The sequence below is a fragment of the Artemia franciscana genome, chromosome 9, assembly GCF_032884065.1.
Source record: "Artemia franciscana chromosome 9, ASM3288406v1, whole genome shotgun sequence".
NCBI classification, from domain to species: domain Eukaryota; kingdom Metazoa; phylum Arthropoda; class Branchiopoda; order Anostraca; family Artemiidae; genus Artemia; species Artemia franciscana.
In genome coordinates, this window is record NC_088871.1 from 43653116 (window position 1) to 43669124 (window position 16009).

The 16009-nt window shown below is 32.6% G+C and overlaps 1 protein-coding gene across 4 annotated transcripts in view; it reads right to left on the bottom strand.

The window, feature by feature from the left end:
• Positions 1-3488: 3488 nt before the first annotated feature.
• Positions 3489-16009, bottom strand: part of LOC136031451 (lachesin-like) — an 86736-nt gene continuing 74215 nt past the window's right edge. For 3 of the 4 annotated variants that reach the window (XM_065711052.1, XM_065711050.1, XM_065711053.1), the window contains exons 6-9: positions 13801-14091; positions 12456-12512; positions 4918-5085; positions 3489-3801 (exon numbers count right to left, since the gene is read on the bottom strand). In XM_065711052.1, coding sequence (XP_065567124.1) covers positions 3713-3801; positions 4918-5085; positions 12456-12512; positions 13801-14091 — 605 coding nt within the window. In that variant the 3' untranslated portion in view covers positions 3489-3712. The remainder of the gene's footprint in view (positions 3802-4917; positions 5086-12455; positions 12513-13800; positions 14092-16009) is intronic. The other variant, XM_065711051.1, reaches the window with a different exon arrangement.

Sequence of the window (16009 nt, forward strand, 5' to 3'; positions counted from 1 at the left end):
ATCTTGGGAAAGTGTAAAAAGGTAGGCTTTAGATAGATTGGGATGGAGGAGGTAATACAACTTTTCTTTATTGTTTTCACTGAAATTTCCCATCTTCATACGTTTGTTTTTCTTATAAAATTATCTCTAATTTAGAAAATTTTATTCGTTAAAACACTAAAAAAAAATTATAAAACTAAAATAATACAACCAAGCATTGACTATTTGAAAACATAAGGGAAATTGCGATTGCCTTCGACAAATTTAACGAAGAAATGATTTACAATAGTCTTAAAACACAATTAAATAACATACGTAAAAAACTCAGTTGCTATTTGATTCTTTTGAAATAAGAGAAAAGGTTATGCATAGAGGGAGTATTTTCAGACTTACGACAAAAATGATATATCTTTATAATAGCTTTAATAATAATATCTTTATAATATATATATATATATATATATATATATATATATATATATATATATATATATATATATACTTAGCTTGACACAACAACGACTATCTTCAATTTTAAGTCTCGAAACTGATTCAGTGATATATAAATATATATCTTAGCTTAATACAAGAACGACTATCTTTAATTTTAAGTCTCAAAACTGATTCAGTGCTGCTAAAATTAAGTTAAAATTTATAATAGTTTAAAACAGCAAGCGCAAATTGAGGAAAACTTGCAAAATTTAAAATCTCGAGCAAGAAGGAAAGGATAACAAATATGTGAGAGGGAAACTACATTAGATTTGTATTCTGTGGAGAATGCTTAGAGATATTCAAAAAGGGAACGCAAAAAAAATGCCAATGACCAATATATTAGCTGTGCAAATATCACAATATTGACGCTGGGTCAGTGAAGTATGTTTAAATACCACAATTTTTTCTTCATCTAATTTAGATACTGATGAACCCGTGAGTGTGTTTTTTAAGGTGGACCGGTATTCCCTCTAGTGTTTTCAATGGAGTTTGCTTCAAGATGGACATCAATTGATGTGTTGGCCCAAAACCAAAAAGAATGGGCAATGAAAATTAAAAAATTTGTTCTTTGAAAATTCAAACTTCGTGTTTTAAATGTTCATTTAGAGCTTCAAAAAACTTTTCACTCTCTTGGACAGTAAAAAAAAAAAATTCTTTGTTTGTTTAAATAAAAAACTTCTAATTATTTCATTTCAATACAATAAAAAACAATAAAACATTGAATGTTTCGCTGTCCATCTGTAATGTACCGGGTATATTTACCCGGGTAATGTACCCTGAATCTCAAAATAATTTTTCACTAGAACTTAGAAGTCATTCAGTTTTTAAGCTGCGGATTTGCAAACTCATAAATGGATTTTGCCACAACTACTATTGTAACCTAACCTGACCTTATCTTCGAGACGTAGCTGGACAACGAATTATGAAGGGGATGCCACCACAGAAAAACAGATAGTTTACTTCAAAAAAATTGTATGACTTAAGAACATTTGTTGTTTCCTCCAGCCTAAATTATCTAGAGGAGCCAATCAGGTTTCAAAAACTAGGATTATTGACTTTCTGCTCTGGCATATTTTTGGAAAAAAATTGATTATATTACGAAAATACTTCACAGACGGAAACTAACTAAATCAAAGCACACTATTTCTGACAAAAAATAGGAATGCAGTCTGTCTTTACCTCTTTGATGACATTCTCTCTGCATATAACCTGCATATTATTAAATAATAAAAAAAATCCTTAATTACACCACGAAAATACTTTTATGTACCGTTGTTTTTAAATCTGTGACTGCAAATAATTATCAGATGGATGTAATGTAGCTGAATAAATCTATATTTGGAAAATTCGCTCAGCTTCATTATTATACTAATTTAAAAAAACAAGTTTTTTAACTGTAAGTAACGAGCGACATTAAAACTTAAAACGAACAGAAATTGTTCCATATATGAAAGGGGTCGTCTCCTCCTCAACGCCTCGCTCTTTACGCTAAAGTTTTTTTTATTGTCTTAAAAGTAGAGTTGTGAGAAGGAGTCAAAAAGGAATAATTTTTGTTCGTTTTAAGTTTTAATGTCGCTCCTTACTTGCGGTTAAGAACCTTGTTTTTTTTTAATTTCTGGACGTTTTTTAATTAATGCATTGATTTTGGCTCACCGAACATGAATAACTAAAACGAAACTTGCATATTTTTTTTTTTTTTGGGGGGGGGGGTAAATGGATTTCTCATAGTTTTGATCGGGTGATTTTGATAAAGAAGGGGTGGGGGAGGAGGCCTAGCTGCACTCCAATTTTTGGTTACTTGAAAAGGTAACTAGAACTTTTTATATTCTTTTTTTACAAATTAACTTACGGAACGAGATTCTATACTTGTATATTTTTATTGCGTATATGAGAGGGCTCTCCCCCTCGTCAATATTTCGCTTTTTACACTAAAGCAATTTGGTACCATTTCTTTAAGAATGACCCCTGAATCACAAAGGCCGTAGAATAAATAGTTGAAATTAATAGAAATACTTTAGCGTAAAGAGCGAGGTATTGTGGAGTAGACGAGCCCCTTTTTATACTTAATAATTTCTCGTTTTAGGTTCTAATGCCGCTCCTTACTTCCACCTTAAAAAAGTTTTTTTATTTATTTTCTCAATAAAATCTCAATCAAATTTTTTTTAAATAATGCTAGAAAATTCGGCAGCTCCTTCATGGACATTTTCTTCCCTCAAGATAAATTAATCCGTGGAAATATCCTAGCACATAATCCCCTCCTCCAACCCCCCTTTAACGTGAAAAAGTCCCGCTGAAAACGTCTGGACACGCCCCAATAACCATTACCTAATGTAAACAACGGTCAAAGTTTATAACTTGCTCCCCTCCCCCGGGGACTGTGGGAGATTAAGTCGTCCCGAAAGACATAATTATTAGGTTTTTTGACTATGCTGAACAAAATGCTATCTCAAAATTTTGATCCAGTGAATTTGGGAAAACAATGAGCGTGGGAGGGGACCCAGGTGCCCTCAAATTTTTGTGGTCCCTTAAAATGGGCACTATAACTTTTAATTTCCCTTAGAACGAGCCCTCTCGCGACATTCTAGGACGACTGAGTCGATATGATCACCCCTGGAAAAAAAACAACGAATAAAACGCATCCGTGATCAGTCTTCTGGGAAAAAATGCAAAATTCCACATTTTGTAGACAGGAGCTTGAAACTTCTTAAGTAGAGTTCTCTGTACGCTGAATCTGATGGTGTGATTTTCGTTCAGATTCTTTGAGGAGGTGTTTCCCCCTGTTTTCTAAAATAAGACAAAATTTCTTTGGCTCGTAACTTTTGATAATTAAAATTAAACTTGATGAAACTTATATATTTCATATCAGCGTAAAAATTCGATTCTTTTGATGTAACTATTCGTATAAAAATTCCGCTTTTTAGAGTTTCGGTTACTATTGAGCCGGGCCGTTCCTTACTACAGTTCGTTACCACGACTTGTTTGATTCAGTACCTAAATAAGTTGCATAATTAAGCGAGTAAAATCAAATTTTTATTTGAACTTTTTGTCGGTAAGCCTTAAACAAAGGCATCATTTCTTTAGTGTAAAAGCAAAACAAAACATATAGAAAAAGACTAGAAACGTATAAGCTGCCAACAGAAATAAATAGAAGAAAAATCCTAGTGGCTACTGTCCGTTCAGTTTGAATTGGCACAAAATAGTCAATTTAGTTATTAATTTTTCCAACACTTTGTCTGATATGTCACAGGAACTTATACATTAGAAAGAGCACGAGGAAAACACAATTTTGTTTGTCGAATTGCAGACAGATATTTGCCATCGAGGAGGTTGCTAAAAAATAAAGAAATATACATATTAGCACCAAACAGATAACATTTTTGTTCTATCAAATTTTATCGGTTAAGACCATACAGAGGGCTAAAAAATATTGTTTCAGGAACTATGAGCCAGACATCGATCACAAATGACTTTTTCCAGTAGACACTTTTTAACGGCCTTAGGAGTGCTTCCCTCCTTCTGATAGAATAATAAACTATTACGGTAGTTCGGAAAAAGTCTTTGCTAGGTGTTGAGTAAAGATATTAATAATTAAAATTCTTTGATCATAAGCAATATCACCAGAGCAATCCATAACCATTAAGCTCTCTCAAGATAAAGTATAACGAGTTTTACAGAATTTTGCAGAACTGTAATATAAAAAACACCAATAAACTATAGCAGGCCTATGCTAATTTGGATACTATGACCTTTCATACGGTGGTTAATCATTTTCTTATGCATATACACAATTTGAATGATAAACACAGTTTTTTAAAAAAAAATTAATGTTTACAGGCCCTCATCACTCCGGCGGGTACTTTGGACTTCGGCCATTGCAGTTGGGCAGTGTTTTCTCGGGCTTAGTGTCATTCAACTAGCTTGGGCATTCGGCCTCTACAATTAGTTCTCGTATTCTTGGCCCATATTCCTGCTTCTTTCTTTTAATATTCGCTAGTTTCTTTTGACCGTTCTGATGTACAGAAATCCTAGCCATGAGAAAATAAAAATATTTATTACACATTTCCAAGCGCAACTTTTTCTAAACAAAGCTCCACTGTTGAATTCCTTTATTAAAGCATGTAAAAATATTCAAAAAATAGATATAATATACAAAAATGATACAATTAAAATTTTACAAAAAAAGTTTGAATACCTTAAAAAACTAAATCAATAAGGTAATTGAACAAAATTATGATCTGCCATTTATGTAAATGATTTTTTTTACCAAATCGTTACATTTTCATTTCTTACATTTTTCCGTTTGAACTCCTGTAGCCCAAGTTGTATTGTTATGGCTCCATGATAATTGGTGTATAGTTTCAAGTTCCTAGTTTGAATATTTTCACTACAAATTTAGATAGCCTAAAATTGACCTTGATTAAAATAGAATTGTCTAAGCTTACTCACGTTGTGTTTCTGTCCATTTCATATCATCTTCATTTTTTTGTGCGTTGCTTTTTTCTGAGAAGACTAAATTTTTGTCTTGTGGCTGTTCAGTTTTTATCTTGCGACTGTTCAGATATATCTGCGGCTCGTGGATTTTGAAGCTTGTGGTAGTTTTTTGAATTTCTCCTGCTAAAAAATTAATTATAATTGTTGCATGAAAATTTCTTAGCATGACAATAATTAAGGATGCTTGATGTGGAAAATTTCCAGTTCATTTTCGTTTAATAAACCAGCTTTTGTCTTTGCAAAATGTACAATTTAAGTTCTTTTCATACCCCACAGAGATATAAAAATCCTACTGGATGCATCGGATTTTTGAAAAAATACAATTTTTTGTTAATAAAAATAAAAGTTAATCTAAGCATAATTCTCAGATCATGCTAAAAACCTTTAAGGTTTGACGTACGGCTATGGTCATATAATACCCAAATATCTTATGACCGTCTACTGGCTCAAAAAGGGTTGGATTCAAAATGGATTTTTATCTTTTGCCAAAATGTATGGACCACGTTTGCCAAAATGGCAAACTTGGTCCACAGGCATCACGATCATTTTCAAAATAAATCGCTCAAACAGGCCCATTTAGGACCATTGCGCTTCCACACTGTCAATGCAAATACATGGCGGGTATTAGAAATTGTTCTGAAGTCCCTAATTTGAACCAATAGGATCATAAAACGGTCTTTCATTTGAAAAACCTCTTAAGCTTTAACGTATGGTCATATAATACCCAAATGTATTGTGACTGGTTCAAAAATGGGGGGGGGGATTCAAAATGATTTTTTTTTCTTAGGATGGCAAACGTGGTCCACAAGCATCACGATCATTTTTAAAATAAATCGCTCAAACAGGGCCATTTTAGACCCCTGCGCTTCCACACTGTCAATGCGAATACATAGCGGGTATTAGAAACTCTACTGAAGTCCTTAATTTGAACCAATAGGATCGTGAACAGTCTTTGATTTGATGAAGCTTATCACATGACATCACTTTCAACTAACCTGACACTTTTTCCACAAAGTAATCCGTATGATGTTATCGAAACAAAAAGTGAAATTTTGTGTTTTAAGTCAAGCGTCATTGACAGCCAATAAAAGCGACTCTTTGTGGAGCATATTCACAATTTTATGATCCTTCTGGTTCAAACTTGGTGTTACCAACTGTGTTTCCAATATCCGCCATGCCTGTGTATGCCTATTGAGAGTGTGTGAGCAGACTGGTCCTAAGAATGATGATTGGGTTTTACCCAAATGAGACTTGTGGACCACATTTGTCACCATAAAAAACATGTTCACAAATAGGACTAGGACAAGGAACTCCAGCTTCAAAAAATCAATTCTATTCAGAGCCCAGAAATGGTAACTTCTGGATGCAGAAGTTACCATTTAATTATCACTTTAATTAATTACTTAAAAAGGCCATCACCTGTTGGCAATTTTTCTAAACCCTTCGCAGTCACTGCAGCATTCATTTCACAATCAATTAACAGTTTATTAATAAACATGAAACTCATTGGGACATTTAACATCATGCATTAGAGCCGGCTATGTATATATATATACTAGCTGTTGGGGTGGCGCTTCGCGCCACCCCAACACCTAGTTGGTGGGGCGCTTCGCGCCCCCCCCAAAGCCCCCCCGCGCACGTAAGTCGTTACGCGCCATATTAGTTATGCGCCATTGTAGTTGTGTCCCTGTGTCCCACCTGTGAATATAGATAGATTTATATATGTGTTTCAAACTACGTAAAAATTGCGAATAAACAACATTCTTGGCTTTCCCATGACGTCATATGCAAACGCTCTTTTTACAAACAAACAAACATGCATCCACACAACTCGTTTTTATATAGATAGATAGATAGATAGATACAATACAAATTAACTGCGTAAAACTTGCGAATATACAAAATTCTTCGCTGTCCAATTGTCGCTGCATATAAATACATTGTCAGGTTTACCTACCCTCGAACATGCAACGTACAATTGTCCATGGGAAAAACAATCAGTATTAAGATCTATACCACTTTTTTCTAATGATTGACCTTGAGCTTTGTTAATGGTGATGGCAAATGCTACGAATTGGGAATTGCAATCTTTTAAATTGAAAAGGCAGATCCGTTGGAATCATGGGAATGCGAGGAATAAGAACAGCCTCACCCTCAAAAGGCCCTGTCAAGATTGTGGCCTCTATTAGGTTTTCCATTGTTTTTTTTTACGGCAAGTCGAGTGCCATTGCAAAGCTTTGGTGGGTTTATATTTCTTAAAAGTATTATTGGTACGCCTATTTTTAGTTGTAGCACGTGTGGTGGAAACCCTGAAAGATCTATGGAATTTAAAAATTCAGGTGGATAATTAACCGCTTCATTTGGTTCCAAAACTGTGTCGACTGACTTGTAAAGGACTGCCTGGTCTCGAATCTTGGTCAAAACAATATTGTTGATTTCGTGGACGTCTATATTTTTGGGTGTGAGAATCGCTCTTTCACTTAGCCATTTATTATTTTTATAATTTTTTAGAATATTCGGAAATACTTTTTCAATCAATTCATTTTTGGACGTCACTAAATTACAGAAATCAGCAGGTAGTTGTATACGTCCTGAAATTGAGTCTACTGGGAGCTTTCCGTTTCCAATTGTCAGCAATTGATCTGAAAATGTTTGACCAGAGTCATCGTTTTGCAATCGGACACGCATATTTGTAGTTAATTTTAATATTTTTACGTGTGCCCATAAATTAGAATTTTTCAGGCAAGCATTCATTCGTCTTCAATGGCTCTGGTGGTGCAGCCAATAGAGGAAGTTTAACTTTTCCTGAGGCGCAACACATTCCCATTGTTTCACCATTGAATTTCAAGGCCTTGCAATAGGGACAAATTTTAGACATTGTCCCGATTTGAACACATCTACTCAAGCTATAATCATCGACTGGGTTGTACCTGAATGCCAGGCGATAACTTTCAGGTTGCTCTGATTCCTCGGCACGCTTTCTTTTCTTACTTTCTCTAGCAGCAGCAAGCCTGATTTCTTGCTGTTCTTGTGATTCCTCGGCACGCTTTCTTTTCTTACTTTCTCTATCAGCAGCAAGCCTGATTTCTTGCTGTTCTTGTAATTCCTCGGCACGCCTTCTTTTTTCACTTTCTCTTTTAGCAGCAAGTCTGCTTCCGCGTTGCTCTGGTAGTTCCTCGGCACGCTTTCTGTTCTTTTTTTCTCTATCAGCCTCAAGCCTGTTTCCTTGCTGTTCTTTTGATTCCTCGGCACGCTTTCTGTTCTTTCTTTCTCTATCAGCCTCAAGCCTGTTTCCTTGCTGTTCTTTTGATTCCTCGGCACGCTTTCTGTTCTTTCTTTCTCTATCAGCCTCAAGCCTGTTTCCTTGCTGTTCTTTTGATTCCTCGGCACGCTTTCTTTTCTGACTTTCTCTATCAGCAGCAAGTTTTTTGGCATAGACTCTTTGAGCATCTTCATCGGCTTTTGCCATGGTAAGTTCATCAGTCATTGTAAACTTAAACATTAATAGATTTCTACGTGAACATATGTCTTAAATATCTTGAATGACGTCACCGTCAAAGCAAAAATGACGACAACTAATTTCATGACGTCAGTCAACACAGAAACATGACGTCACCTGATCCACAGACAGACACACAGACAGACAACTTATTTATATTTATATATATATATATATATATATATATATATATATATATATATATATATATATATATATATATATATATATATATATCATGAAAAGAGAAATCGCCAATGCAACAGCACAAACACACACACACACAAAAAAAAAAGAAGAGAGACAGAAGGAGAAAAGGAAGACTGTTTTCCTAAATTAGTGATTAATATAGACCAGCACTTGAATGTGGCCTTAACCCTACTCGTCCATACAATCACATAGGTCAAACAGCATAGCCATACACAATCAACCATAAGGAATAATCCATGGACAGGCAGTCATGTTGTCATTAAGTATAAGTCGTCATTTACCAAAAAATAGGAAAAAAAATAATAAAGACAAATAATTCAGAGGCAACAACCCAACACAAGGGCTCATCAGGAGAATACACTGGCCTATATAGGGTTTCGCCACTTTAAATTCTCTACCCCAGCCAAGGGTTGTGGCTACCACAGAATATTCATGGCATCCCCGTGTCAGGTATCACCCCCAAAATACATGTCTATGAAAGAAAAAAAAACAGCAAATGTAAAACAACCAAGTAACACCAAAACAGGCTTATCCTGTTAATATATCCCTCTTTTTAGCAACAATAGGTAAACTAAATATAATAAATTTTACAAAATCACAAATATTAACACATTGCAAAAAACCTGAATGAACTAAACAATTATAGAATTCATCTTTACCATGTGGCTAATTTTTTACAAAAATCCGCTCAATTAGAAACACAATTCAAAATAAATGGCGTTGCGACAACATTTCTCGAACCTCCAAAATTAGTTGAAAATTTCTTTAAGTATTTCTAGATAATTCTTTTGATATTTATTTAAAAGTTCGTTATAATGAAAACTAAATTTTTTAAATTGCCAAGTTAATTTATTTGCAGAAACACCTCTTGATATCAATTTTTGGCTTAAGATTTTACATCTATTTTTAAAATCAACATAATTACTACAAATCCTTGCATAACGAAGTAACTGTGAGAAAAACGCTGAATTTTTGATATTTGAGTGTATATTACTTTCAGGGAATATATATATATATATATATATATATATATATATATATATATATATATTGATTTATGTATATATACATATACATATATATATATATATATATATATATATATATATATATATATGTTTATATTTTTATATATATATATATACATATATATATATATATATATATATATATATATATATATATATATATATATATATATATATATATATATATATATATATATATATATATATATACAAAACGAAATATCGGTGAATTAGTACAGAATTGTTCATTTCTCATATACTAGGTTTTGCATATGGAAATTCTGGCTGTAAAACAAAAACACAAGCGAATGGCTGATTTGGGCAGGAATTGTGAGTTCTAATGGCCTTTTTAAGACCTGAAACTAATCAAAAGAGAACCTTTCCCTCCTCGATTGCCTAATAAGCAGCTATACACCCAGTAACTACACATAGAACGACGTTAAGTTTTAAAGGTACCCATTTTAATTTAACAGCAAGAAACCTAATCCAGGATTTGTTTCCAAACTGTAATAATAGCCAATTTAAGAATTTGCCTCATGCTACATTTTATTAGAATATTGGTCATATTATGCATTTTTAAAATCAGTATCATGCAATAAATTTATTTCTGCATAATTTAAAGGGCCAAAATGAAGCACTTGAGCCTACTCTACCTCATATTTCATCCTTCTCTTCCTACTAATAATGTAAACACAGGCAAGATGTGTCTATTTAAACATGTGATCATTTAGGGACTATTAAGGAAACAGTTCTGAAGGATTTGTGGAATAGTGTCACAAGACTTACTAATAGCAGAAGAAATTTAACCTAATTTTGCTTTTTATAAAGACCCTTATTTTTGCCATCACTGTGTATTTTTTAACCCTTTTCTTAGATTCCCTCTTTATTTACCATAAGAAAAACTTCTCTTTTTATTTACCTTAGGTAATATCCCTATGGATTTATAATGTTATTAAATAAAAAAAACTAGTTTTTTTAACTGAAAGTAAGGAGCGACATTAAAACTTAAAACGAACAGAAATTACTCCGTATATGAAATGGGTTGTTCTCTCCGCAGTCCCTCGCTCTAAACGCTAAAGCTTTTAATTGTTTTAAAAAGTAGAATTGTGGCAAAGAGTCAAACTTTAGCGTAAAGAGCGAGGGACTGCGGAGGGAACAACCCATTTCATATACGGAGTAATTTCTGTTCGGTTTATGTTTTAATGTAGCTCCTTACTTTCATTCAAAAAAACTAGTTTTTTATTTAATTTCTGAACGTTTTTGAATTAATACATGTTTGATTTTGGCTCTCCAAACATAAATTATTAAAATGAATTTTGAGAAATAAGGAGTGGAGAAGGAGGTCTAGTTGCCCTCCAATTTTTCGGTTACTTAAAAATGTAACTAGAACTTTTAATTTTTAACGATTGTTTTTATTAGTAAAAAATTTACGTAACTTAAAAAGTAACTTACGTAACAAACTTTCATAATCTTATATTTTTATTATGTATACGAGGGGGTTTGTACCCTCGCTAATACCTCGCTCTTTACACTAAATCGTATGTTTTGTCCCTATTCTTTAAGAATGACCCCTGAATCAGAAAGGCCGTAAAATACATAGTTGAAATTACTAAAAATACTTTAGCATAAAGAGCGAGGTATTTATCTCCTCCTAAATACCTCGCTCTTTATGCTAAAGTATTTTTAGAACGCCTCATATGCGTAATAATCTCTGTTCGTTTAAAGTTTCAATGCTACTCCTTCCTTTCATTTGAAAAAACATTTTCATGTTTATTTTTCATTGTTTTCTTATAGTAATGCTAGAAAATCCTGCGCCCTTTTCATTGAATTTTTCTTCCCCCATGACAGATTCCTCCAAAAAAAGATCCTCCAACATAGCCCCGTCCCCTCAGCCCCACCCCCAAACAAAATAAAATCCCCCTGAAAATGTCTGTACACTTCCCAATAATCATTACTATATGTAAACACTGGTCAAAGTTTGTAACTTGCAAGCCCCTCCCCCAGGGATTGTGGGGGAGTAAGTCATACCCAAAGACATAGTCGTTATGATTTTCGACTATGCTGAACAAAATGACTATCTCAAAATTTTGATTCATTGACTTTGGGAAAAAATGAGCGTAGGAGGGGGCCTAGATGCCCTTCAATTTTTTTGGTCACTTAAAAAGGGAACTAGAACTTTTCATTTCCGTTAGAATGAGCCATCTTGCGACATTCTAGGACCACTTGGTCGATACGATGACCCCTGGAAAAAAAAACAAACAAACAAATAAACACGCACCCGTGATTTGTCTTCTGGCAAAAAATACAAAATTCCACATTTTTGTAGATAGGAGCTTAAAACTTCTACAGTAGGGTTCTCTGATACGCTGAATCTGATGGTGTCATTTTCGGTAAGATTCTGCGACTTTTAGGGGGTGTTTCCCCCTATTTTCTGAAATAAGGCAAATTTTCCCAGGCTCGTAACTTTTGATGGGTAAGACTAAACTTGATGAAACTTATATATTTAAAATCAGCATTAAAATGCGATTCTTTTGATGTAGCTAATGATATCAAAATTCAATTTTTAAGAGTTTTGGTTACTATTGAGCCGGGTCGCTCCTTACTACAGTTCGTTACCACAAACTGTTTGATGAAATCAACCATAAAGAAAAAAATGGACTAAATTCAATTTGTTTGCCATATCAATAATATACATTACTCTCTTTAGCGATAATTACAAATACTTTGGGATAATAGATAATAGGAATTTGACTTACCATCAGATTTTGTTCTTTTTGAACTGGATGCCTTTGAAACCACGGGAACTGTCATCTCTAAAACAAAAGGTAAAATTAGCAAATATTAAAATAACAAACATTCATACGTTTATGATCACAAAGAGACCGATTAATATATTATATATGCTTATATATATATATATATATATATATATATATATATATATATATATATATATATATATATATATATATATATATATATATATATATATATATATATATATATATATATATATATATATATATACACATATATATATATATATATATATATATATATATATATATATATATATATATATATATATATACATATATATATATATATATATATATATATATATATATATATATATATATATATATATATATATATATATATGTATCTTCTGAAGCTACAGAGTGGAACTTATACTGGCTGTTGCTGAAAATCAGGAAAATTTTCTCAGACCCTTAGGTTTTGATATGTGATATTAAACTTTGTAAATTTTGTTTGTTTGGAATCAGCGTAAAGTGCCCGTAATTTATATCTACCTCTTGATATCAAATTTCATTTATTTTTTGTCATTGTCGTCATTTGATCCTTACAAGTCTTTACCGTGAACTGTTCGTCTTTGTTTTAAGTTGTCTCCACTGTTTTTTTTTTTTCTTTTATCAATAGTCATTCAATATTGGTATGGCGGATTTTCCACAAATAAACAAACAACAAGCTCGGAATAAAGCAGGATGTACTTATTATTAATATCTAGTTTTCTATAACAATGGTCGTGAACCAAAAATCGAACATCAAGGATCTATTCACAGTAAATATCAAACAGTTCGTGGTAAAGAACTCTAGTAAGGAACGACCCGACTCAATAGTAACCGAAACCATAAAAAACGGAACTTTGACACCAATAGTTACATCAAAAGAATTGTATTTTAATGCTGATTTTAAATATATAAGTTTCATCAAGCTTAATCTTACCCATCAAAAGTTACAAGCCTGAGAAAATTTGCCTTATTTTAGAAAACAAGGGGAAACACCCCCTAAAATTCATAGAATCTTAACTAGAATCACACCATCGCAGAAGGGGCTTTTCCTCCTCAACACCCCGCTCTTTAAGCTAGAGTTTTTACTGTTTTAAAAAGGTAGAGTTAAGAGAAAGACTCAAACTTTAGCTTGAAGAGTGGGGCGTTGAGGAGGAAAAGCCTCTTACATATACGGACTAATTTCTGTTCGTTTTAAGTTTTAATGTCACTCCTTACTTTCAGTAAAAAAAAAATAGTTTTTTTTATTTAATTTATAACTAATAGTTAAGCAATTCGATGGAAAACTTACCATAGAGACGTATGGTTCCTTCTGCCTCTCCTAAAGCATTTTTTGACATACACTTATATGTCCCAAAATCTTTTTGTGTTATCGCAGTAAACCTCAGAAGAGACTTTGTGTTAAATCCATTTTCTGATACTTCAGCTTTATAAGGTTTCCCAGGCAAGAGGTAGGAATCTTGACTTCCCCGAATCCAATAGATGATTGGTCTTGGCCAAGCCTCAGTTCTGCATTCTAGCGTCACTTCTGTTCCAACTATTGCTCCAATTAACTGGTCTGGTACGTTGACAGTTGGTGCAACTGAAAGTAGAAGTGAACAATATAAACATTATAAACAGTACAAACAGTATAAGAAGTGTAAGAAGTGAACAGTATAAACATTAGAAACAGTACAAAGAGCATAAGAAGTATAAGAAGTGACAGTATAAACATTGTAAACAGTACAAACAGTATAAGAAGTATAAGAAGTGAATAGTATAAACATTATAAACAGTACAAACAGCATAAGAAGTGAACAGTATAAACATTATAAACAGTACAAACAGTATAAGAACCATAAGAAGTGAACCGTATAAACATTATAAACAGTACAAACAGTATAAGAAGTATAAGAAGTGAACAGTATAAACATTATAAACAGTACAAACAGTATAAGAAGCATAAGAAGTGAGCAGTATAAACATTATAAACAGTACAAACAGTATAAGAAGTATAAGAAGTGAACAGTATAAACATTAAAAACAGTATAAAAAGTATAAGAAGTGAACAGTATAAACATTATAAACAGTACAAACAGTATAAGAAGTATAAGAAGTGAACAGTATAAACATTATAAACAGTACAAACAGTATAAGAAGCATAAGAAGTGAACAGTATAAACATTAGAAACAGTATAAAGAGTATAAGAAGTATAAGAAGTGAACAGTATAAACATTATAAACAGTACAAACAGCATAAGAAGTGAACAGTATAAACATTAGAAACAGTATAAAGAGTATAAGAAGTATAAGAAGTGAACAGTATAAACATTATAAACAGTAAAAACAGTATAAGAAGTATAAGAAGTGAACAGTATAAACATTGCTACAACCACCCAGGGAAAATACAAAGTTCTCTTAAATTGGCTGAAGCTGAACATAGTGGATTAAACCCGGAGAATAAAAAATCGAGTCGAAAATCATTAAGGACACAATTTTCATATTAGTTAATACAAGTTTCAACCATTATTAGAATTTTAGCCTGCTGACATTATCTTTTTCGATCCAATAGGCTAATAGTTCCAGTCAAGTCTCTGTTCTATAGTGCATTGTCACCTTTATTTCAATTTTCGATATACTGAACTGACACAATGCAATGCATTATCAAACAGTTCGTGGTAACGAACTGTAGTAAGGAGCGACCCGGCTCTACAGTAACCAAAACTCTAAAAAATGGAATTTTGATACCAATAGCTACATCAAAAGAATCGAATTTTAATTCTGATTTTAAATCTATAAGTTTAATCATGTTTAGTATTACCCATCAAAAGTTACGAGCCTGAGAAAATTTGCCTTATTTTAGAAAATAGGGGAAAATAACCCCCAAAATTTATAGAATTTTAGTTTCTTAGAATTCATAGAAGTATATAAGTTTCATCAAATTTAGTCCTACACAGCAAAAGTTACGAGCCTGAGAATATTTGCCTTATTTTAAAAAATAGGGGGAAACAACCCCTAAAAGTCAAAGAATCTTAACAAAAACCACACTATCAGATTCAGCGTATCAATGAACCCTATTGTAGAAGTTTTAAGCTCCTATCTACAAAAATGTGGAATTTTGTATTTTTTGCCAGAAGGCAGATCACGGATGCGTGTTTATTTTTTTTTTTTTTTTCTCCAGGGGTGATTTATTTTATTTTAAGTTTTTTACTGTTTTAAAAAGTAGAGTTAAGAGAAAGAGTCAAACTTTAGCGTAAAGAGCGGGTCGTTGATGAGGAAGCAGCCCCTTTCACATACGAAGTAATTTCTGTTCGTTTCAAGTTTTAATGTCGCTCCTTACTTTCCGTTAAAAAACTTTTTTTTTCATTTATCTTAGTCAAAACAAGAATTAAAAAAAGAAATGAAGGCACAAACGACTTAGTGATTTGAAAAGACTTGACAAGCTTCTTCTTAAACTGATGTTAAAGGTTTCTTCTTAAACTGATGTTAAAGGTCTTCAAATTACAGAAGAGAAATCAGAA